Source organism: Clavelina lepadiformis, chromosome 6 (assembly GCF_947623445.1).
Source record: "Clavelina lepadiformis chromosome 6, kaClaLepa1.1, whole genome shotgun sequence".
NCBI lineage: Eukaryota > Metazoa > Chordata > Ascidiacea > Aplousobranchia > Clavelinidae > Clavelina > Clavelina lepadiformis.
Genome location: NC_135245.1, coordinates 8,835,324 through 8,862,150, shown reverse-complemented (window position 1 = coordinate 8,862,150; position 26,827 = coordinate 8,835,324). Strand labels below are relative to the sequence as shown.

At 33.9% G+C, this 26,827-nt stretch overlaps 1 protein-coding gene across 2 annotated transcripts in view; it reads left to right on the top strand.

Moving 5' to 3' along the window:
* Nucleotides 1-26,827, top strand: part of LOC143462314 (beta-hexosaminidase-like) — an 86,321-nt gene that overhangs the window by 42,750 nt on the left and 16,744 nt on the right. For both annotated transcript variants that reach the window (XM_076960428.1, XM_076960429.1), the window contains 9 exons: nt 2,168-2,313; nt 8,943-9,072; nt 16,418-16,529; nt 19,838-19,924; nt 20,418-20,527; nt 23,557-23,757; nt 23,838-23,972; nt 25,395-25,550; nt 25,651-25,755. In XM_076960428.1, the coding sequence (XP_076816543.1) occupies nt 2,168-2,313; nt 8,943-9,072; nt 16,418-16,529; nt 19,838-19,924; nt 20,418-20,527; nt 23,557-23,757; nt 23,838-23,972; nt 25,395-25,550; nt 25,651-25,755 (1,182 nt within the window). The remainder of the gene's footprint in view (nt 1-2,167; nt 2,314-8,942; nt 9,073-16,417; nt 16,530-19,837; nt 19,925-20,417; nt 20,528-23,556; nt 23,758-23,837; nt 23,973-25,394; nt 25,551-25,650; nt 25,756-26,827) is intronic.

Here is a 26,827-nt window from a genome sequence, read left to right as displayed (position 1 = left end):
CATCCGTAATTAGCACTTTTAAAAGGAAATGACAAAAAAATTCACAAACGTAATGACCACATAAATATTGTACACAGCATCATATGGCATAAATATTGTACAAACGGAAAACAGAATTTTAGAATTTTACAGCGAACATAGACTTAATAGCTTCTAGTAAGGTGGATGCATTGATTGTTTGATGACAGCTACAAAACTGGTGCCATGTCAAATTTGTTTGGGGGAATGTGACATAGAGATGTTGCATTACTCAAAGATTGCCATCGGGTTCAGGGAAAACCTACAAGGTAAAAAACGTAACTTTCAAACAAGAAAACGAAACTTACAGAGAAAACAAGATTCTCCATCATAAACTTACACTTGATTCAATTTTTACGTCAAAATGCATCTAAAAAAATAGGCATGACTATTTAACGTATGCAGCATTGCAGATTAACTAAGTTAGCTTGCATTAGTGAATAAATCTGTACATCTGCAAAACTCCGTTAGCTCTAAATCATGCTGCAAAAGATTAACCTTAAGGCTAGTATGGGTGTCTTTTTTGTTGAAATGTGTCATATACATTATACAGTCATTTATTGTGATGAATGAATAAATGTTTAAAAAAATCAGGGAGAATCTTGTGTTCAAAGCTTTCCAAACTGCAGACATCGACCTTTAGCAATCTCTTTCTGGTTTAGATTTTTGTCACAATTATAAGACAGCACAAAAGTCAGCAACATTGTTATATTAAATCCGAAGTTTTAAATCATACCTTTAAGCGTAGTAATGAAAAGTGATAATATGATAATATGCTGTCTGTAAAAAAGGTTAAGAGTGTTTGATGACAAAACCATTGTGAAACATTTGCATTGCACAACAAACAGCTATTGTGCCTTTTAAAATAATCAAATCACGAAAGTCTGTTAGCATTTTAAAATATTAACTAATGCATCGATTTCAATGATTCCTTTTTTGCTCTATGCAGTGTATTGTTTCTGGTATCCTGGTCCTGTCCACCGTATGATAATAACATGAAATACTTTCTATCTAATATGGCTGTTGAAATGAATTGCGTAAATTTAAATTTAGCCACACGAATGTCTGTTTTGAGGGCTCGCACCAAAATGAAAAATGCTTTGAAAATGACAGAGACAAACACGCCACAACTATAAACAAATAAACAAAATTTCAGGACGAATATCATCCTTATGGCTAGCTCCGCCTCTGGTTTCAGCTATACTTTGTTACCAATTTGTACATTAACAAAGCAATAAACGTTAAAAGTGTGCAGTGAAGTTAATTATAAACTTTTAAGTTGTGTGTAAACCCTTTTCTCAAACCCATAGATGCAGTGCGAGCCATTTTAATCACAACATGAAAAGTACGATTAATATTTGGGTTGATGTAATTCGTGGCTAATCTGACTCTGTTTTAATACATAGCATTTGAAAAAAATGTATATCACTGATCATGCCCAATTCCGTTTCACGGTTGATCATACCAAAATCTACTAATCTAATGTTAATCTAACTAATCTACCGTTGATCTACTTAGCATCTGGACAAAGCACAGTTCGGCTGCTTTTAATTAAGCAAAGCAATAATATCTGTATCATATGAGGCAACATCGTAATGTTGTATTATTGCGGCTGTTTACTCTTTGACAAGTTAACCTGTTTGCCTCTATTTTATTGTGAGTCATTTTCACCAAATTTAAAATTTTTTTAATTACATTTATACATTACAAAACACACATTGCTCAATGATCAATGCTCCATTCAGGAAACAATTTCTTGCCCTGATAAAAGTAGGCAGGTTAGGGCGATTGCCCCACTTTTCTCATCCAAGCCTACACAATAAGGTTAATATTGCAATGCGACGGTTCAGCTCGTATTGTAAAACCACTCTAAAGTTTTAAAAATATCTTAAAATTGAGAAAAATCACACTACCTTTATGCTTATAGATAGTTTTGAAATTGCGGAATTTTTTTAATTTTAATTCTATGATTGGAATTAGAAAAAATGGTTAAAATTCCAGGATTGAGATTTCCTGTGGACCCAACTCTAAATACAATATGTTATTGTGTGTATATTTTGTACTACTGCATGTTAACCAGCCAACTTTTGGGTTATAACCATATAAAGGAAATGAAGTGATTTTCTATGTTTTCTGTGATGTATTGCAGGTATAAATATACATCAGAATCAAAGGCAAAGATTCTTGTACCAACTCCCTACAAAATGGTAACAGACAGTACAGGCACTGTTTTTCTCTCAAACATGTGGAAAATTAGATGTTTGGCATATGAAATTGAGTGTAACTACCTGTCTGGTAAGTTGATCTGGTTGGTCACATTTCTTGTTTACCCATTCGAAAAATTTGCGGTATGACTGACATTCTTTTGTGTATTCATGAATTATTGTTTTCATCAAACTTTTTCAACTTTTAGTGTGACATTTTACTTTTGACCAGACTTGGTATTGGTATTTCTTTGAAAACAATTTTCCTCCAGTTTAGTTCAAAAGTTCATCGAGAAACTTAAATTCCTCTACCTTGACAAGGTAGTATAGTCCATAGAGGAGGCATGACTTATTTGAACAAATCACAAGTCATCAAATCAAAGCAGATTTTTTAAATGTTAGCAAGTTTAAAGTTTAACACTAGGGAATAGGCTAGTTATTAGTTATACTGGGCATAAATAACATAAATATTCAATACCAATTTTCATATTTGTCATATGACTACTTCAATCAGAATTTACTGAAATTTGTTCGAAAATAAACTCTTTTTAAAATTTGGTATTGTCTTGAAATTTCAGTGGATTCAGTTGATTACAAGCCCCCATATGGCTTGCCTGGTAACTATTTGCAACTGCTATGTCAAACTGCACGTAAAAGAATGACTTGGCTGAGTAGATCTTTTACCTCTAGAAATTCGTGGTAATACTTTGATTTGTATTGAAGTTGGCTTGCTAACTACTAGTTTTTATCGCTGTTTATATTCATTGATCATTAGGTCCTGTTACCATTCAATTAAAATGAGAGGCAAGTCCAAAAACAAGTTGGCTTTAATCAAAGAATAGTTTCAGTCAGTATACTAGTGAAAACTCTTTGCGGTGGTTAAGCAGTTATTACCAAAAATATATCGCTGGACTTTAATTATAACACACACGAAACATTCTTGTCATACTTACTTCATCTATCTGAGTGATACACATTGTTTTTCATATTGAGTTGAGTGTGAGAATTTCCTTGTACAGAGTTGAGCATAAAAGGCCAAAGCCCGGCATGCATGCGATTAAGCACTATCCAGAAGCTATCGCACAAATCTGAAGTCTCAAATCTAATCCCATCTAACGTCGGTTAATTGAACACTGTTTGTGCGTTTGCTCAGGTTAATTCTATATTTTTATGGACAAAATATTCCGACGAAAAGCATTTTTAGGCCATATGTTATAAAACAATAATTTATTTCTCTTTTAAATTTGTAGCTGATTTTCTTTCTGCAGAAGAACAGACAAAATAGTTGCCGTGCTCATTACGTCGTCACAAACAACATTGTCATTATCGGTCTTATCGCATCCAGTTTCATTTTGTCTGTTTTACTTTTCTTTTACTGACGTGATAATTTGGCACCATTGCGAATCTAAAGCTGCACAGTGCATAGTGCACTGTCCAAATCTGATAGGTTTTGGCACAATACATGATACAAGGGAATAGAACTTTAATTACTACTACCAGTATGCATTGTGTTTTCTGAAGTCTTTAGCGAATTGGAAATGAATTGCTTATTTCTTAGTAGCAACACCAACAGCAGAGATGCTTTATGTGGAAAACAATTTAACTGCATTCCTGCCGAAGAATTTTTTGTTTTTGAGCGATTATTTTGAAACAAGGTTGTTAGCCTACCAAGCAACTCATTTTAAATCATCATAGGTAAATCATAACGTTTGATGCTAATTTTTTTTCGAAGGACGTTAGTCAAATAGCTTGGTAGCGGTGACTTTCAGCAGTATTCAAAAGATACCAAACTCAAACACTAATAGGCTAACAATGCTACGATGTTAAATAGCATGAGTTGAATGTTGCCCAAAAAGGTATTTCAATTACGTCGACGGTTAATGATTTCCAACAACATGTTAAACACACTTTTATGATTAATTTGCATGTGAATTTATTTGAATTTGTTGTTTTAACCATAATGACACGTGCACTGTTTATCACATGAGCAATATTTCGACCAATGAGACATAAAATGTTATGATCACACATTTAAAATTAAAGTCTAGCATATAAAGCCTTGACTGTTTTGGGTCTGATAGTTTTGTTTTAAAAAGCTTATACGCTGGCATATATAACAAAAATCGGTTTATCCGGTAGTGATGTTTGTGTGGCTTTGTTAGAGTGTATTTCTGTACAGTACACAGTCGTCTGTTCAAACTAAACCTGTTTTCCGGAGTAGAATGCTTAAACGCATACATTGGATAATTTAATAAAAATGTCACAAAAAATGGATATGCGATTACCCAATTTGCATTTACAAAATAAACCAAAAGATTTTTCCTGCATGATGCTTGCTACCAGCATAAATCAGCCTGCAGCATTCTCCTCCAATATCAGTTTGCATAAAGATTATAACTCCTTATGTCAGAAAGCTTTGAGATACAATTATAATAACTCTTAAGGACATCACTGTTAAGAAATTTTATCCATTAATCGTGTATAATTACTGATCAATGCCTTCACTTTTGATGATATATATATTCAATTACGTAATGATACGTTTTGTATATCCCACCAGCTTTACAAATTTTTGTGTTAGACAACAATAAAGTTTTGATATTACAGTATCTTGTTTCAAACAAAGCCTAATTAAACTAACTTCTTACTCTGAGGTGAAAGCATGGAAAACTTACGACCTTGTTTCGCGTACAACAATAAAAATGGCGTGAAACAAAAACAAGAAAGTGGTAGAGTTGTTAGCGTTATTAAATTGACATGAAAAACTAACTTAATACTGTGTATGGTGATAATCATACATAAATGTTATTTGTAGACAAATAGTGCACATTAATCATAAAAACATAAATACAGCTATTTTGCCAAATATAGCTGAGTTTGTTGCTGCACATTCCTTCTATTTAAAGATGATGACGGTTAATCCCATGCCAATTACTGTGTAAATAGTTAATTTAAACAATTTTTGAAAAACATGACACCATAAGTTCTCAAAATCTTGCCAAATTTACAACATTTGTAGGTATTGTTGTGACTTGTAGGATTTAAAAAGATTTTTTAAATTCATTTAGTCGTTTTTAAGCTATTTCATTTCAAAGATTTACTACTAGGTAGCAATTTTTGTGCTGAGTGCATGACATTTTTACATTAAATATGATGTATTTTCATAACCTCGTTCTAAAATTATAAACAAAACATTTTTTATGAATTGTAAGGGTAAGGAATCCAATGAAACTATTATATTTCCAATAAATTCATTGCAAAACCCTCACATTTGAGGATTAATTTTTTGCAGCCATCAAACTTAAAATGTCTGTAAAAAATTTCTGCTTGATTTTTTTTCATTGATTTTTGTTTTAGCTAAGACATGAGTCTTGTCTTTTGTGATAAAATTGTAGGGATGTTTTGCCTAGATAAGAAGTAATTAGACTTTTAGTGTAAACCAATTTGTAAAGCATGGGAAGATTTTGCATGGTTGGTCCTGCAAATTTTAACATATTTTTATTTTGTATGATAAAATAAGATAACAATAATCAATTACTACTAAATATTACATTATACAGTAAAAATTGATTTTATGGTACTTTTTGACATTTTACTGTGATTTTGATATTTTCTGTTGTTTCTAAAACATAAAGTTGCTGTTACCGTGTTAACTAAAGTACTTGCAAATTTACTTCACAGCAGTATTGCTCTTGTTAAAATGCAAGTTGCACTATGAATATTTTCTGCAAAGTTGATGTTGTTTGAACCGTGTTAACCAGATTTTAATTATCCGATTTTCGATGTATTTTATCCGATTTTCCTCTAAAGCCACTCCTTTATTTGCGATATTTTAATGACATATTCAAGATCTGGACTCATAGTTACGATAATCTTGTAACGGTTACGATAATCGGAAGCCCTCAACTCTAAACATTCTAGCATCCCATTGAAATTGGAACGGTCCAAAACGAAAGTCTACTTCTTTGACACCCAGGTGAAGTTAATCCAGAAAAAAGTACAAACCTCACTATATCGTAAACCTACAGATTCTTTTACTTACCAACACCCTAACAACTTGCACCTCCTTCATATATGAAAATCTATTGTTTACAGTCAAGCAATAAGATACTGCCGCATTTGCTCTTCCATTTGAGAGACTAACAACTACAAAGAACAGAGAACAACAACTGCGAAACTCGGCTACCAAAACAATCTCATAGAAGAGAAAATCCAAAAAGCCAAAAAGAAACCACGCCATAAGCTCCTAGAATACGGACGTAAGCCTCAAGTGTCATATGGGACTCCATTGGTCTTGACTTTCTTTCCATAATTGAGACCCATAAAGTGTATAGCTAAAGATCTACAGGGCATTCTCAATGTTGATCCTACACTCAATGCTATCTTTCCAAACCAACCTCTAATAGCTTACCCACAATCTCCCAACCTCATAAACCTCCTGACGTCGAGCAGATTACCTGACACATCTGAAGAATTTGGAACATTCTCCTGCCAACACCAGAAGTCAACTGTATCCGTACATCTACACAACTGACTGAGTAGTCTGCCCAAATGGATTTACGTGTCGCATCAGTGGAATATTTCAATGCAACAGCACTAAAGTCATCTATGCCATCTGCTGTCAATGCTGCCCCAAGGCAGTTTACATGGGAGAAACAGGATCAACCTTGAGGAAACAATTCACGGATCACAAAAGTGATATTTGTCATGAACTTAACCATAAACCAGTAGTTGAACATTTCAACTCACCGGATCATAACATCAACGACTTACGCATCACCGTGTTACGAATATTAATTTCTAATAACCGCCTTGATCGCAGAATTGAGGAACAGCAAAACAATCACGTCTTTAATTGCATTAATAACGGCCTTAGCAGAGGTGCCGGTTTTATGGGACTTTATAAATAAATATTCATTATTTTACTTTAATACGATTTTATTAGCGTTTTCCTTTTATTTACCAATTTATTTTATTTTATTTTGTTATGTCATTACTCATTAAGTATGTTGTGATTGCTTGGATGCATGTAGATATCACGTCACAATTGCGATCATTGTTTCCAAGCAGACCTTTACCTAGAAATTTTGAAATATTTTTTGCCATTTCACAGTACACCTGAAGAAGCAAGCTTATGCTTGCGATAGTTTGTGTCGAAAAATATAAAGTTAACCGTCAGAGTGCCAAACTATATCCTGTTTCTTATTTTACTTATGAATATTATGTAATAGGCAACCTGCTATGCAATGTATTTGACGTTAAACTGCTTAAAGGTGTATCGCAAACTGCTTGGTCGCATATTGAAAATTTAATTGAATTGATTGTAAACAGTCATTCAGAATTGTATATCCAATATCCATAGCAATATCTTATTAAAGACTTCTGTAGTACAGTGTTCTACTGCCTATAATAAAGTGGGTCTAAAGCTTTCTCCTCATGACCCACTTCCGATTAAGACTGAATCTTCTTACCCACAATGTGTTTTTAACCTAAAAGGAACTGAACTATTTTCATTATAGTGCAGACAACATGCTTAAAAGATAATAATGACATTTAACAAATTAAACATTTCAAATGCAAAAAAAAACATGAAAATGACCCAAAACTTTATGCAAAAGCTTCAGTGCAATGTCAGATTCAATTTTTAAGATTGCTCGTCACAAATCTGACTACAGATTTAGCTATATGCTCTAAGCTTTTGTTTTAGCAGCAACCACATATAAAGAAGCTCCCTAACAGATAGTGGTTTAATTAGGATTGCTTTGAGGTGAGGGGGGTGGAACATAAGTCTTTTAAAATGGAATAAAAGGGAATAAAATTTTAATTTTGTCCTCCCCACCTAGAACACCCATAGCAAAAAACTATTGTGTGTTTATGCTTAAAATAAATTAATATACTTGATTAGTTAATAAGTTTACTCACTTATTTGTGCATATAGTAGCTGACAATTTACCATGTAACATTGTGTGATGTCATCTGCCAATTGTATATTTTGCTAGGATCAGGAAAGTTATTTGACAAAGCATGCTTGTTTTGCATGGGAGCCGCATCCGAGCTCATCCCATAATAAGTTTTGTAACATAGTCCTTTTCGGATAACATAAGTAGTCTTTTATAATTCGATTACGCAATAAGTAACTCAACTTCAACAACCGCTGTGGGTGATTTGCTTTCTTGATAGTAGGCCATCAATTATTTTCTAGCAATCAGACCATTATGTTCTTGACTATGGTCATTGTTTTATTACAGTGCTGTCTGTAGCCTTCGTAGTACTTAATATTGCAAAGATTATAGCCGATTATTTGTTGGAAACAAATAACGAAATGAGTGGAACGAAAGTATGGTTAGTTGTGTTATTTTTAGTTGCAAATGTTGAAGGGACCCATGAAGCTTACTAGGCTACCTCTTAATTGTGCCCCTGGCTTTGGTGTACTTACCCCCTTTTATCTTTTGACTAAATATTTTTGTTAAAAAGAGAGTTTACACTCTTATAAGAAACAATACACATTTGGCAAAATTGCTACAAACGAAGACAATTCACTGTCAACATACCAAAAATTATTCACAGAGATCCAAATACCAGAAAAAATTAAATCTATTGATTGTGAATGAATTGCATTTATTTGCAATCTCAAAGGATTAAGATCTTGTGATGCTCACATTGAATTATTCTGTTTGAGTTTTGACATATTTATAATCTTTTTTACACTGATGCCAACAGAATACTTTAACCTTGAGATGGAAAACAAAACTGCCAAATCTTTGGACAAGGTTATCGTAATAAAAAATGGAGAAGTCAATTTGAATACTTCATTATACAAGCAAGAAGCTTACCATTTGCTTATTAAAAGGTTAGTTAATGGTGTAATTGTACAATGTGCGCATATGCAAAGTCACCTACATATTTTGTATATCGTCATGTTGGTTTACTGATAAGGTTTTTATACAAAAATAATAGTGTTTTTATCTTAGCATCATCACTGATATTTGGGTCATTTCATTATAATATGAACTTTGGTTGGAACTGGTCTATTTTTATTTGCTAAAAGGATTCCAGTTATTTTTCTAAGATGAATGGTGAAAATTTAACAAAAATCGGATTTGCAGTTTTCGAGTTATGGACAAAAATATTTTTGATCGCTAGGTGGCTTGAGATTAAGAAGCAACAAACAAAATGTAATATCTCAAGATCCGCTTATTGTATTTGAATAATTAAAACTGTATTTGGAATTTGTTGTAACCTTTATGCATCCTTGCGGGCCTTGGCGCTCTTTCGTCTGGCCTCATAGTGAAGAAAAGTGCGTTACTGACATTTCATTGGTGCTTTCTGTCTTCAAGTTTCTGCAACTCCATCCGTTTGACGAACTTATGCTTTCCAATTTTCAACAGTGTCAAATGTAAACAATTTGTTTATTTTTAAAACAAAACCTGATGAATTTCTTGTATAGTGTTTGAGTTGCAAGTGTTAGACAACCAAGATGTTGCAAATTGTAATTAAAAACAAACACTATCATATAATTAACAAGTTATTTTAAGTCAACTTTTCAATTATCTGGTGATTTCAAATAGATGGAAAATCATACAGTGTTTGTTACATCATATATAAAGATGCATTATAAAATACTAAAAACTGCAAATGCAAAAAGTTGTTCCTTAAAGGCAAAATCAAATACCAACACCTTTTGTTACAATAGACAACATTTAACACGACAAAAGTTGACCATGAAAGTTTGCAATGGCTACTGTGTGAAACGTTGTGAGTGTAACAATATACTGTTTGTGGCACTATGTTGCCTACGTTTCTTCCTCTTTTTTTATAAAATAAGGTTTTTGAAAAATATTCCACTTCATTGTTGTTCCATTCCCTTTTATTGCCGTTCAAAATTAGGGATTCAAAAAGTAGAGGTCGTACCTTATTTTCATACGCATTAGTTGAGAGCCTAACCCTAAAAATATTGGAGAAGATCGAAAAGGTATCCAAATACAATTAGCGGATCTTGAGATATTACAGTTTTTTTGTTGATCCTTGAGTATGTGTACTATGTTGTGGTTGGAAATCAAATATTATTAAATTAGCTCGTCAGCTCTGATTCAGGGTTTTGTGTAGCAATCTAATTTAACGATTTCACTGCTGCTTTCATTGTGGGTAGATAATTGGCAATTGTTTTCGTCATCTATGACAAATGTACAAAAACTTGCGTTCACAACCAATCTTTTTCGCTTCGCACTTCACAATGCAATTTATCGGATTTTTTGTCAATGTATTTAGAACATTTGTTCTGAAATTTCTGTGTCAGAGTCGAGTAGCGGGGTTTCTGGATTAAAGAGGTAAAACACATGGGAAGAAATTGTTCCCTGCAGTTTTGTGTCAGATAGCACAGATTCCAGTTGTTTGGGTTTGCAGGTCTGTTTGTATTTTCAGTATAAGTCACAACTCTCAACAGGTTGCTCTTAAATAGAAATAGGCTTTCACCAGAATTACATGTTCTTTAAATAATAGAGATGCGCTGATGCCGATGTTAAACATCGAAAAAACGATACACAGGCCACTTTACTAATGCAGTGCAATGCAGACTGCCGATGCATCGACCGATATTTTGTATAACTTTTGACTTTTTTCCAGAACTGCTTTTTCGATGTTTAACATCAGCAGATTACTAAGACATGTGTAAATATGAATTTATGTACATAAGTTTTTTAAACGAATGGTGAAGATTTGACAAAAATTGAGTTAGCGACTGCTGAGATATTGGCAAAATTGTGACGAGTGATGAATGTCAAAATTATGACGAATATTAAAGTTTTTTTTAGTTTTTATCTTCAGTGTCCAATCTTGACAGGGTAGTTGATAAGATGTCTGGTTTAGCTCCATGTTCACACAACATAAAAAAATCTTTGAAAATGCAACCTTTCAACCATTTCTTTGTTTTCAAACATTACTGTGTTGCTTAGCTAGTTTTAACCAATATTTTACTGAATGACCAGTTAATTTTATATAATCAGTGTCTTTTTAAGGTTTGGCTTAGGCGGCCGCTAAGAAATTTTGAAGGACCGAAAATTGTTTTACCTAAATACGAAAAACTAGCCACATTTCACAGTTACTTGAACGAACAATTTAATTATCAACACAACAGTGCAGAATTTATAACAGATATTTTGCATGTAATGAGGAACTTTTCTATTTGCTATATCCTCTTTAAAAAACCAGAAAATTAGATGAACTTGTTCGGCCACCTTTTTGATTTTATTTGAAATGGCATTTTATTTTATTTTGGCATCGACTACTGCTACATGCTCTCTTTTTTCTCGATTGTCATTCTGGGTATCGATCGACATCTCGGGCCTGTGATAACTTTTGTGCATATTCTTTCCTCCAATCTTTGAGCAGCTCTAATATTAAGTTTCGGTGTTTGATGCTACTACGATCACATATTTTGTATGCAATCCAGGAATTTATCAGGGCAATACCCAAAATTTTGGACCAGACCGCCAATGGCCACCTTCGCATTGCTGAGTGAGTTGAGTACTTTCTCGCCATTTGATCAGCCACGTCCACTCCTACTGTATTTTTGTTGTAAAAGTGGGTGATAATAAGTGTCTTTTTTTCTGTTGTATCCATGGTTGGGTTTTGATGTAGTTTTTGGTCATGACTCTGAGCTTAGGTCATTGTTAGTATGATGTATCCTGGTGAGTAACAATTACCATACTTTACAGCGCACTGCCCTTTTCCTGCTCTTAGCTAAAAATTTATAAATAATAGCAGCAGTTTTGTCTACAACTGTCATCCCTTCATGCGCCAACGATCATATTGTTGATTTTGATGTAACACAAGCAAAAAGTGTGATTTGATATAACAACCAAACAATGCTTCATCTCAAATTTGAGATAACAAAAAACCTACTTCTGAATAAAAACAGTCCCTTTGTTGCACTAACTGCATCAAGGATAAAGTATGAGCATTGTTTGAAGGGCACAATGCAATCTTGCAGGAAGGTATTTTTAAAGGCTGTTTTTTACCCTTGCGGCCGTTGTAGGTATATCTCGTAATTGCAGGTAAACAAAATAACTTTTTGGAGAAAAATCAGTGTTAGCATACTGCTCATAAATACTTAGGAAGCTACTGGAAGTTTGAAATTGATACGATTTTAAATATTAGCAAAATAGCTCTACAAATATGGCTGAAGGTTGATTTTTGAGCCCCTCGGTCGTTCTAGTGTTAAGCAAACTTGTGGTATTGTTTGAAGGTAAACTTTCTAGGTTTGAGCTAGTATATTTTGATTGTTAGCTTTATCAGAGAAGCGTTTACGTTGAGACGATTTTCCTGAAATAACATACAATTTCAAAACAGAAAAACTGCAATAAATCGATCTACAAATATTGAGGCTAAATCCATGTAGTAGCTAACTGACTAATCCCTAAAGTGACTATATATTGCTCTTCAATTAATCGTCTCTTCTGTAACCATTTTTCAGTCATAAAGCGTTTCGGCTGGCTTGACAGGAAATCCATCTGCCATTTTGAAGCAGTCAACAACGTCATTAAGCAGGCATAGTGCAGTCGGACAGAGACCAACGGTAGCGTGTAAAATACTGAAAATACTGCTACAGAAATCTCATGCAAGGGCAAAAATATAAAGCTAGAAATTATAATGTTATAGCGGTGTGATTATTATCAATGCTGTAAGTACAATGAAAACTAGCAAGCAGTTGCAGATAATTTTTTTATTGTGGTTGAATATGTAGAAATTAAATTTGACGTGCTACAAACATAAAAAAATGTTTATTTTAAACGACCGTTTCAGTGGCTCAAAACACCTTAAAAAACACTGAATAGAATCAATGTAGTCGTAAATCATGATTCATAATGCTATCAACAAACACGCCTTGTAATATTTTGTCTATACGTACTTTTAACTTGAGCCTACCTAATTCCAAATGAACTGAAATAAGCCTGTCAACTCGGAAAAGCTTGTGACCCCTGGCCTACACTGGCATGCAAATTTAGGCAACTATCCAATTATGTCCGTCTTTCACATGCATTGCATCTAGATATAAATCATACCATGCATAATGAATCTGTGTTACAAGTACAAAAAAGAAAACATAGTTTGAAAGTGATTTGTTTAATTCTATTATGAAATAATAGAAAATTACATCAAATTTCTGGGAGACTTTGTTCACTTTGTTCAAATATCAAGTTAAGGTTAATTGAACCGACTAAGCAATGCTTGACTGGTGCAATGTGCTTTTTATATAGTATTCAGTTGTGATTTCAATTCCATTTTCAAAAACTTTGCAACTTCTGTCTCTGATTCATTGCTTGTAGAGGATTTTTAGTTAATATACTTGAGTAGGTTTGTCTGTTATTAGCTCCACATCTCTTTCTGCAGCATTGATCACAACTTTCATTAAGAAAACAAAAGATTAGGTCCTACCCAGTCGTATTGATCTGAAAGAACTTAACTCCACCACTAGTTTGCCCAGCCGTTTGTGTATAAGGCTGATGCAATAAAAACTGAACCACTAATCTGGTGCAATAAATTCTGCACATATTGTGGTATCTCGTATTCTTTTTGTTGTGACAGGTATTCTTTGACTAAACTTATTCATCTTTTGCAAAGGAAGGAGGTATTTTGATACAATGCATTTTTTGGTTCATGACATCAGTAAAAAAGTCATTGAGATTTAAAAAAATGATACATAGCTTTCTCTAAGGCACTAGTTGTGCTTCCTAAGTTAACTAAAAATCCTCGACAAAAAGAGATTCTTGTACAAGCAGTAGAGACAGGAGTGGATGAATGAAAGAATGAATATATTATGGTATCAAAAATGTTATACATAAAATGTTTAGCCTAATTAACTCTCATCACTTACGTATCATGAAGTGTATCCAGAAAGCCTGCGACACTTATCATTGTCCCCAAATGTCAGCAGAGATTTGAGATTTGATTTCCAATTGTGACATCTGCCATTGAATACTGCACTGCAAAGGGTTACATCCAATGAATCCACACTTCTATTGGGAGAATTCATCTTTCCTGACACCATTTTCTCAAATGTAACCCAAGACCTTCAGCAAAGTTAAGTAACGACACCAGTTAATGATATCATGAGTTAATAGACAGGAAAAGCTTATAAAGCTTACAATGTGACTGAAGAAATAATGGTATATCTAACTAGTAGGGTCACTACATCTAATAAAAACAGAAAATATTTTCACGTTACATTTCATATAAAACTCCACTTGTTTCATTCTAGATCAATTAATTATTTATAAGCTCAGCTAGGACCACCATATCCTGTAATGCTGTTACAATATGTGCTATCTTCCAAGTGTGGGCACCTCACAGAGAAGAAGATTAACAGTGGCAACGTCCAGGCAGTCATCATGTGGGATGATTGCCATGCTCAACACAAGGCTAAAAAACTGTGAGAAGTGCCCAATGCTTACCTTGAACTCTAAAGGTCTTTCCCAAGTATGCGAAAATGTCTTTCCCTATATGCTTCTTCACAAACTTCAGAAACATATATTTACCATAAATATAGCTGAAATTACAGTGTTAGAGTTGGTTTCACACAGGGCTTCGAACTCGAAATAACCCAATCAGTTTTCCAAATTTGAAATCGAAAAATAAAATTGCTCGCACCAAATATACTAACTGTGGTAAAGTCGTTTACATTGATTTAGTTGGGCTCAAATGCAACTACTTCATTTACATCAATTGCAAAAGATAAACATTGTAATGCATGTATATTCTAATTAGACTAGATGGTCACATTTTCATTTATCAATGAAGTTACCAGTTATTTGTGAACTTATGCAGATGAAATTTAACAAAACAGTAGGTACAGTCTCTGTTAGCAGAGGTCAACAACAAAGCTTCAAAGAAATTAAATCTCCAACATGACCAGCCGGACTACCGACACTGATATCTGGGTGATGTAATGGGATTTTGATTGCTGTTGCTGACCCGAGAGCTTCAGTGAACTTCACTTGTATTCTAGCAAGGTCGATGGATTTCGAAATATTTTAGTATTTCTACCTCACTAAGATCGTGTTATCATTGCGGGAGAGGGCCCACGGATGTGGTTGGTTTTATGGTTTTACGTGTACAAATTGGATCATGCACGTCTAAACATTGATGTGTGTTATGTATCAAGTGACTTTGTGTATCTTTGTTTGTTTAAATGCCAAGGTTGGTCATTGTACCATTTCATAGGCTGGACAACTTGTTCTCAACTGCTACATTTCAGTTAACTGGGAATCAGTTAGGCTGCAACTTAAAAGTACAGATACACAAAATATTACGGCTCTAATGACTAAGTCATACGATAAGGCTGTTGATCATTAGGTTGTGGGCTTCTTGTACATTTGCCGAGTGTGTCACATAAGTGTAATAAAGGACTCCTGATAATATGGCCTTGACTCCTTTTCAGGAGGGAGGTGTCCTTCCCAGGCAGCACTGCTTGTTTGTCTTAATAATATAAAAGTGTAGGCTTAGAAAGGTGGAGCCCATATTTCCATATGCTTAGTAGTACTTAGGTTTCACGAGTAGAATGATGCACAAGCACAAATGGTTGTTGACCTTAAAGGCTATACAAACTTCAATTGGGCCGGCCAATAAAATTACACATAACAACTATGATAATAAAAATCCTAGGAATTCCATCTTAACATTTCTATATTGGGGCTGGATGTGTAGCGCCCACTAAAGCTACAAGCCGTTGAATTGATATACGGTTGAAACATTGTTGAGTTTAAAATTAATTGGTCTTCTAGGTGAAAATCAGTCAAAATTAGCAATCAACGTTTGTAAGTTAAGGAAGGGTTGAAGGGCTGCCCAAACTCTGCAAAGACTGTTCTTCCCCACTCCTGTACTATATGCTAGAAAGTTTAATGCTAATTAAAAAAACTTTAGCTTAATAACATTTTAGTGAACACAAAAAGTGGCTAATGCAAGACAGATATATCAGGAAAAATGCTAAGACTGTTTTGATTCGCACATTTTATACAAAAGTACTTGCGCTTTTATCCTGCAAGGGATGTTTTCTCAGAACTAAGGATTTTAACTGCTAAATTTGAAAATTTGAAACAAATTTCCATGGAATTACTTTAATCAATTTTATCACAGCAACTAAGTTAACATATTGAAAATGAACGAAACAAATTAAAAAGTTATCCAAAATATTTTTCTAGTGATGAAATTGAAATTGTGTCCTCAACGGATGTTGGTGCATTTTATGGCATTCAGAGTTTGATATCTCTAGCAGAAAGTAGCAACAACTCCATTCCATTTGTTGAGGTTACAGTAAGTTTCTAAACTAGTGCAAACAGTCCATTTTCTTGAATTTGTGTTTTTTTTTTTAAGAAAAGCAGTTATGTAGTTTAAAAGAAGAATATCCTGTTGTGTTAGAAATGTTTGAAGTATGAAAATTGACATAACTTACAATAGATAGTAGAAATTAACATAGCAAGTAGAAATAAAATACTACACAGATTTTGAACAACTTTTAATTTTTGTGCTGCATGCGTGAACATGCTTGTTCAAGTATGGTCAAACGTTCCAAATCGGGTCCACAAAGCTTTTTCCTCAGAAAATGCACACTGGTTATTACAAAAAAAACAAACAAAAAATATATCACTTTTCATGTATTTTTGTTGACCTATCTTTCATCTAACCACTCACTAAATATGGGCTGCTCTGCATGCAGTCGGTCTTCTCCAGATGTATTTTGTCGGGTTATTGATTTTAGGCCAATGACATATTTTGCTTTGTTTTTAGTTTTTATGTTATTTACTAATGGAGGGACGTAGTCTTTGGTAAAATTTAAAACATTTTTAAACCTTCTGCAGTAATTGGAAGTAATGACGTGCGCTTGGATTTGGTACACATTTTCTTGTTTGTACAGAAAAAAATGCAGGTCACGTGAGTGGTCTTGAGGTGACTCTTCGCGTGACTAAAGTTTTTTTCTTTTTTTTCTGTTGTGTTTTTTAACATGTAAATCGTTGTTTTATTGCTGAATATGTTTCAGAAAGCAGTTAATTTCCACCCATATCCACTGCAAAAAACTAATAAAGTTGACTCGCTCACATCAAGGAAATACAATGGCATGTGTTGGATAAAGAAATGTTCTAAAAGCTGTCCCCAACCATATGCCAAAAGATATTGATTTTATTGCTCGCTGCAACGTTATTACTAGTCTCTTAAGAGTACAAACATCATTAGTAGTCCCTTGTCGCAGTGGAACGTGTGTTCAATGACGTCAATTCTAAAAATAGTTGAGGGTTGACAATCAACATTTTAATGTGAATTGCTCCTATTGCTCGTATGTTGTTGTTTATTTGTTTTCTTGGCAACGATTTGCAGCAATCAGTTGTTCTTAACCCTGTTTAATATTGACTATTTTATGTTTTTCTCGAAACGTGTTTTGGCTCAAGTGTTTTTGCTGTCAAAAACATATTCTTATTCTATTGCTGTATTCATCCATTTTATTAGGTTAAACAACCCAATTTGATAAGATTGCTGGGTCAAGGTCATTCGATAGAGAATAAGTTGAAAAAGGCCGCATGCTAAGAAATTCAAAGTGGCAGATAATTGACTTTGATAATAACAGCATGCCATTCTATTGTTGGCAGACAATATTATTAGTGATATTTACATTTTGCCATCACTAAACAAAAGACATGTTATTAACAAAAAGCAGTGATTCTTAATTCGAACATTGCAGCTTAATAGCATTAGGCTTACGAGATAATAAACCGGGATAGTTTCAGATTTCCTATAATGGCTAATTAATTTCTCAGTTAGTTAGGTGCAGAGAATAGTGATTAAGTACAGTTGCACATTATTGTATTTAGTAGTGCATCATCGTCTGTCCTGTTTATTTAACTTGTGGATAGTGAAACAAATCGAGCGAATCGTTTGTGTTAACATCTATACTCACCGGTCTATGCCAACCAATGTGGCTTCTTTGATGCTTTTGATATGCAAGTACAAATTGCAAATTACAAGTAAAGTAATTGCTGTTATTGTTTCATTGTGCATAATTTGGATTTGAGCTGCTTTAGTTGATAAGCAACAACTGAACTGAAGATTCATCGCTTACTGTTCAGGTGGCGTCAAAGATAAAAAAATGCAATAAAAACTTTGTTTATTTTATTATACAATGCATTTACTAAAATACTGATTAGTCGAAAATCCTCCATGGAGCTCTCTGAAATTTTGCATGTTAATTTTGTATGTTTTGTACTACCATTCCATAAGATGCCTTCAAAAAACCACGATTCAAATTTTTTTAACAGAGTTGCAAACTAAACACTGGAATTTTTGGCCCAAAAACCCAATTCTAGCTACATTCATGCTAATTTTTAGACTAATTCTGCACGCGACCTGGGACATTAAAGCACGCCAACTGTTAGGGTAATTCCCAAGATGGAAAACAACACCAACCATGCTGCCTTGTGATTGGTCTAAATAGGTTTTTTATAGCCCTACGTAGGAGTGCAACAAATTCATTGAGATCTTAGTTTTAGGTGTTTGACAACCCTTTAAAGGTGGCAGTTCTGATGTTGTTGTTTGCAAGAATCTGGGACAATTCTACAAGAACTGCCACAACTCGAAAATTTGTGAGTTTATCTTAATCGTGGCAAACTCTGTTATACATTTCTTTAGTTGGCGGAACATCTCTTCTTCTTTTTATATAACCAATAATAAGAAACAATACAATATAATTTCGGTAGAACTATAGTTGTTTTGAAGTACTAAATAGTTGCTGATAATGCAACTTAATAAATGAATATTGCAATAAATATTCTTACCAAGTTTTTATATTGATGAAGATAATTTTTTTTGCCATTTGTATATTTGTCCATAGTGTTTGTTTTTTAATGATTCGAATAGTCTCTATTCTTTTATGGATTGTGTGATCTGTGTTAAGCAGTTAATTATGTTGAAACTTGATAAATTACCTGTGTTAATACTTGCAAAATGCGAAGGTCATTATGGAAATATGGATAGCTTATATCCTAATTTGATATTTGTTTAAAGAACAATGTCAAAATGTGTCAATTGAAATACAACTAACATTATCAGTGGTAAACTATCACATAAAAAATAGAGCCAAAGTGTCCAGTTTGTACAGTCAGACCTGATTTTTCCAAATCCCTATAAAACTGGAATCCCCGCTATTCGACATCAATCTGTTTCTCTCCAACTCCGATAGAGCAATTTCTAAAGGAATATGCTAAATCAATAGAAAAAACATACGCTATTCGGATTACAACAGGTGTTGCATACTTGTACATCAGTTTTTCATACCTGCTGCACATCAATGTTTGTATTAGGACAAATCGTTGACCCATTTTTAAAATTTCCTTATTTAAATCATTCATTCTTCTATACAGTATTTTTGTGTTTTTATCTAGTGTTAGCCTTAATGCATGCTATTTTAGGCAAACAGACTTCACTTTAATATTCTGTTAATTTCGATTAAATTCAAATGCATTGCTTAACTGACATTTTGCTACGAAACAAAGTGATCCGGATTAATGCAAATGTTTTGGTGGATGAGTAAAATCTAATTTGTTGCAAATTTTAACACCAGAATTTTTCAACAGGATGCTCCACGTTATCAATACAGAGGCATGCATTTGGATGTTGCTAGAAACTTCGTCCAAAAGAATGACGTTATACAACTACTTAAGGTACAAAATGGTGATTGGCTGTTGGGAAATATGACCAACTTCAATGAATAGCATTGAAGTACAATGGTCACGATCTCTACACAATATAAAAGTTAAGATTTTGGGAAATATGTTTTAGAAAATGGTTAATACATCCACCTCTGGACCGGCCGATTTTTGTATGTAATAAGCAGGGATTGTAATAATCGGTTTTCCTAAAACTGCAACTAAACAACTTCTTAGTAATCAATAAATTCAACAAATGTAATCAATGTAGTGCATAGTATTTATAATGATAGGCCATTACTTCAATACTGTAAAGAGCGGTTTGCCTTCATGGGAATCGAAAGTGGATGTATTAACCTGGGTTTTTATGATGAGAAATGAATAGAAAAATTCCACCCCAAGAAAATTGGATGTAAAACACTTTGATTGTATTGACCGTAGATGTATTAATCAGATTCTGCTCTAATTCTCAATTTATGGCTCATCAGTGCTAATTTATTTGTGACAGGTCATGGCAAAATACAAATTGAATAATTTTCACTTCCACCTCACAGATGATGAAGGGTGGAGAATACCTATGAATTGGTGTCCTGAGCTAACAGCAGTTGGAGGACGAAGGTACTCTTGATTAAGTATAGGTGTGCTATTCTGGGGTGTAACAAATAGTTACACTTGTTACATTTTCAATTAATTCGATGCAACAAATTTGTTACCTAGGAATTTGTTAGCTATAGGTAGGGTGGGTTGAGTTGGATCCATGTCGGAGTCCTACTACTTCGTTGAGTATTGGTATGTTTTCAATACTTGGACTCGACCCAATATTTTTTGATGCTCAATGATGTCACTCATGTTAGTCTTTATGTGTGGGTAGACTTTAATAATTTTTTTTAATACTAAGGGGACCAGATGTTGGTTTTTGCCCATACTCAGTTTTGTATTGAAAAATAAAGAGTATATATTCGTGATTGTTTAAGGCATTGCATTGTTGTAAAAGTCACCTTATTGTGTAGCTATAAATTTTGTCTTTTTGTAATCTGAAAAAAGTGTTCATGACGTTCATGGCGGTAAATGACAAATTTCTGACTTGTATAAAATGATAGAGCTAGTTGTATCTCATTAATGGTGTATTTTATGTGTTTAACAACAAGCGCTGTACTGTATTTTGGCCGTGTTTTGTATACACGACTCGGTTTTGATAACGTACGAATTGCGTCATTCGTACTACAGCACTTAAAATGAATGATTAAAGCACTGGCTTGTAGCATTCTGTGAGCATGTTTTGCTCAAAAGCAGAAGCTAATGTTGTAGTAAGTGAAATATAGTTATTTTCTGCGTTGCAAACATTTGGTCAAATCCTAGAAGTTCTCTAGAATGTTACGGCAGCATACGGTCAAAGATTATACACTGGCCAACACATATTTTTGTGCCAAGAAAGTTTCAATAGTTTTAAGATAACTATATGTCGATAACAATGCTTAAGATAAAAATGCCGAAAATGGCATTGGTTTTTTCCGAATTCGCTCTAGTTTTTGAGATATTCCATATTTTTGTTTCAAAAAAGTGCTAAAATTGCACAATATCTGACAGTAGTATTCCCTTTATGTTACAACTTGTATGAGACTGTATCTTTCTTCATAAACATGTCCATACAGTATTCTATTATTTTTGATGCAATATGCTCTTCACTTAGATCACCGAGGTTTGCAGGAAAACGATCTAAGGGGTTGAAAAGATAGTGAACCTTGCTACTCATCTTTACACCTAAATCTTTGAATTTGCAAAGCATGTCTTTCACCAACTCATGGTTATTTTCCGCTATTCAATTTCTGAGAAAGTTTTGTGTGACTAAGACAAACGATTGCGAAGCAACACTCGTTGAGTCTGTCATGGATCCTACAAAACATGGATTTTTTATGAGCTTGCCGATCTGAGGGCCATCAAAAATACCTGCCTTCAACTTTTCCATGGTCAAAGAAGGAAATGCTTTGCAAATATAGTTGAAACAATCCCCAGTTACAGACAAGGCTTTTACAAACTGTTTCATTAAACCAAGTTTAATATGCAGTGGTGGAACGGTGATTTTCTCTCTGGTAACTAAAGGCTTGTTGACGACATTAGCTTCACCGACTTTCATGGAATCTCTAGAAGGTCGCCCTTTTTACTCCCAGTGATCATCACTTGCTCGACTGTCTCACAAGCAGATGAACCATGGATATTTCCGCTACTATTACTCTCAGAGCTTTCTACCTCTTCATGCAACTCACCATATTCTATGGATATGTCGGGTAAATTACTAAGTTGAAGGATAGTTACTTTTTCACAGTGAGGCATAGGTCTTCGTGCAGATTCTAAATAAGGGTAATTCCAGATACTCTTCTTGTGGTGATTGAACACTTTCAGATCAACCAAACAAAAGTAGCAGTCATCAAAAGGATTTTTTTGTTCTCTCCAAACTTGCCCTTTTAACGTGTCCTTACTCCACCTTTGCAAGCTTTCTGTGCATCCTTTGCAGACAATATGCGGTGCCCATAACTTATGTTAGTCACCAAGCTTCACTTTAACATATGCAAAATATACTTTCCTCACAAAGTCAGCGATAGCCTTTCTTCGGTCTTTAAAGGTGTATTGCCCATAGATGTAACAAAATTTATCAGGATCATTGCAACAGCTTCTTTGTGACGAGCTCATATTTCTTAAATCCAAAGTTTATTTACCTCAGTATGACCTCAAATAACAGTCGTGATATTCCTTTCTCTAGCTATAGCGCTATTAGACTTTGGCAAAAAGTTTATTTGATCTCTCAAACTATAACTACAAAATAAGATATTGGCTGATCTAATATGATGTACCATAGCTTGAAGGGAGTGCAGTAGCCTACATATGCTAAGCATCACAAAGGAACCATAGCTATCAGAATGATAAACCTGCTTTGCATTCCCACCAACTGCTTGGTAACTGCCTGAGAGTGTGTAATGCTCAGTTTGCTGAAAGTTGTATAAATCATTTGTATACTGAAGATGTACAATACAACAATATACATAACACTAACTATCATGTGATATGGAAGATGGAGTCTGCAATGGTGTAAATCCCAAAAGTGTTTTCAATATTGTACTACTGAAGTAATGAGATGTTACAATGACACTTAAACGTATGACATAGGAACATGGTGGAAAATAGCGGCCCAATATTTCCATAGAACCGCTAAAATATCTTTGGCACGCGAAAAAAAAATCACGCGAATTTTTTTTTGGCCAGTGATCCATTGTAGTGTCACAATAGGCGTTTTCTACTGTAGTTAGCATTATTATTAACTAATGTTTTGCTTAGGCTTCCTGCAATGAAAGCTTGATAAGATCATTGAGACCAACATCTAACAGACATGTGATATACATTCGTACAACAGTAATAAATGTTTTTGAGTTTCAGCAGAATTGAAATTAACAAAATAATAGGGTGATAAATAATTAATCATAGGTGTTTAAGTGACTGCTTGTGATTGGAAATGTATCGTTAGATAGCTGGCTTTTTGGAAACCTAACAAATGTGCTTTCATAAATGCAAATTTTCTTGATGTGGTCTGTCAACCCATTTTTTAATCATCTATATCTTGCTAGACCTTGTCACACAGTTTTGTAATATACTAGAGCACATGATCTTGAGGAAAAATCAAGCATCATTCCACAGTTTGGATCTGGGTCCACAATTCTTTCTAGTGGAAGTGGTTATTACACAAAAGAAGATTACAGAGAAATTCTGCTTGAAGCTGAAAGACATCACATTCGTGTTATCCCTGAAGTGGATTTACCAGGACATGCCCATGCTGCTATCAAGGCAAACTTGGCACAGTAAATATTGTGATTGATTGCTTCATCTTTTTATGGTAAGTTTTTTATTGCTTGTATTATTTAATACTGTATATTTGTAGTTTTAATAGATTGCGGAGGGATGGCAAAGAAGCTTTTGACGACCTTATTGTAGATTTAGAAGATCGCTCAGAATATTTATCTACTCAGATGTTCACAGACAATGCAGTTAATCCATGCATTGAGGGAACTTACAAGTACGTTTCTATAAAAATTGTGAGCCTAACAAATAATGAAATATTTTGTCGAATGGAGGAAAAACAACTTAATTGCCCAATATTTTACAACAACTGTATGTTCACACAATGCCTTACTCAGCCAAAAATGATGCCACTTTTTCAAAGTGAGCCACACACTAAATGACTTTTAACACATGAAAATAGTTGATCAAGCTTAACTGAATTTTCATTTGAAAATTCGAATGAATCTATAAAGTTCTAGTCCATTATTTTGTTGTTATCGTCTCTAGGAAATTAAGATATACTAAAGTACATCTGAACTAACAGCCAACTGTTACAAGAGTCCAAAGTACAAGAACAAAAGATAAGCATTTGAGCAAGTGCTGTAGTTAAAATGTAAAAGATTTTGAAATCGATATCTTCGAAGTGTTTTTGTTCATGTATAATTTATGCAACTTAACAAGAAACTATCTGTTTACTTAGGATATACATTTCCATAATTTATTTTACTAAAGTCTAAAGCAGCTATGTTCAACTTGCTCGTCACATGCTTGGTTGAAAGATTTGTGCAACCCATTTAGAAATATTTATTTTTATGTATGCCCAGTAATGAAAACTACTACTTAATTTAACAAACAGTTATCACAAACACTCTGACCAGTGTAAATTGACCTAAACAAACCACTTTCATTATAACAATGTAGCAATTGCCTGCCACTTGCTAATATCTTCCAAAGAGATCGGGCCAACTTACACTTTCTTATGTGTTAAGAGCGTTTAAATTTTACATATGGCTCAGCTGCAGAAACTTTGCATTTGTGGTATTTTCTGAGTTGTAGCAGTTTGTAGTTACAACAATGTGCTCAAGTATTACACAATTTTGAGTTGCTTTGCTTAAGAGAAATGATTTTTCATTTGTACTTAGTGATAAACTTAATCAAGTGTTATAGATTATTATAATCTATTAAATAATGACCAGTTCTTGTTTGACCAGTTTATAACGAGTTTTGCACCATACTTTTGGCTCCCTATTGTCAATAGTGAAAAGCAAATGTAAATAATACAGTGTGCAGCCCTCATTAAAAATTTACATAATTTTTGGTTTAGTAAAGCATTTTGGTTAGACTCAGCAGGTTTAAAACTAAGCAATTATAGTAATAACCGACACTTTTCCCAACACCACAAGCTCTTAACTACTATAACAAGTTAAAGGTTAAAAAATAACATTAACAAAACCAAGTTTGCACAAAATCCTTTTTCTGGGAATTGAAGTTTTTTTTCATCGCCATTTGGACTAAAATAACCGCTATTCTTTGAGTGGAATGTTGCAAATTAACCACTCCATTTCATCAAATATAAGACAGCATTTTTGTTTTTAACCAAACTTCAAACTTGTCAAATAGATAATTTTTTTCTAAGCTTTAAGTTTGTTTTTGAAAGGTTTATCAAAAATGTTGTTTATGACTTAATTGAACTCCATCGTGGTTACCAAAACCTTACCATTTTTCACTTGGGTGGTGATGAAGTTGCAGAATCATGGACTAATTCAAGCAAATGCAATGACCTGTTAAATACCATTGGAAATTTATCGTCTAGGTATGTTATTTAGTGAGGCTCTAAAGTGAATAGACTGTAAATAAAATTTAGTTCGTATGTAAATATTTTTCAATATTGAATTGTTGCAACTACACTGCAGGGATTTGGATCTCATGGAATACTTTGTGAAAAATGCCAGTCAGAGTGTCAGTGAGGTGAGCAATAACTCTCTTCATTTGGGATTTTGGGAAGATGGCATAATTGGGTAATTGAATAGTTAACATATAGTGGTTGTATAATCTTATCCTTCCAGTTTTAAGTAGAAGAAATAAGTTTTTTTAAACTTCAAATTTTCTTTGCTAATAATTAATGAACAAATTGATGTTGGTGCTGCACGATGGTCATAAACATAGTACTTGAATGGGCATGTAATCCTATTTGCATTATCTCTCTAAAGCAATGCTTCCCAAGCTGTGAGACCATACGCACTAATAAGTAACAAAATGTAGTGCGGGTGGCAAACAAGATGCAGATGAATTTTGTCTGTTTGTTTTTTTTTGAAATCTCACGACTTCAAGGTTGTAAACTATTCTCCAGGAACGGTGGTAGGTTGAGGTCCTACATCTCAGAATTTTCTGACTTAACCTCAAATCAGGCCATGGTTGAAGCAAGTTCAATGTTTGTTGATGTTTATCACTAATCAAAGGCAGTTACGTCAATTGGTCCCATGAATAAGACTATCGATAAAAAGAGCAAGACAGAATATGAGAGAAAATCAACAGCAAAGCAACAGAGCATGTTGATATCACATTGTAATATCTACGGCGATGGCTTATCTCGTTGCATAGTTGATTTGAAAAGAAGTTTCATGCTGGTATAGACACAAGGCCACATGCTTTTCTAGTATCAAGTTCTACTCAGCAGGGGTTAAACCAGGCCTGGGCATTGTATGGCTCTTTGGTTGACTCTAACCCAGGGCTTCCCAAACTTTTTTGCTCGCGACCCCTTTCAAATTTCTGAAGTTTTCCGGGACCCTTCACGTTTAAATTGATTAGCAGTGCGAAATATACATTAGTCATTAGTGACATTTATTGAGATGCAAAGACTGAATTCAAGCAACCAGAACTCAAAGCCTACTTACTACTTTACACATATGTAGGCTATTGGAAACAAAAAAGCACACACATTTATTCAGTGTGATTGGTGCGACTGCTTTCTGCTACAAAGCAAGTCCAGCCGTGGCTCAATATCTGTTAATGCTGGTCTCAAGGCGGTATCAATGTTGATTAGGCTGGAACGATATTTTGTTTTGATTGTATTTTGTACTTCGTGTAAAA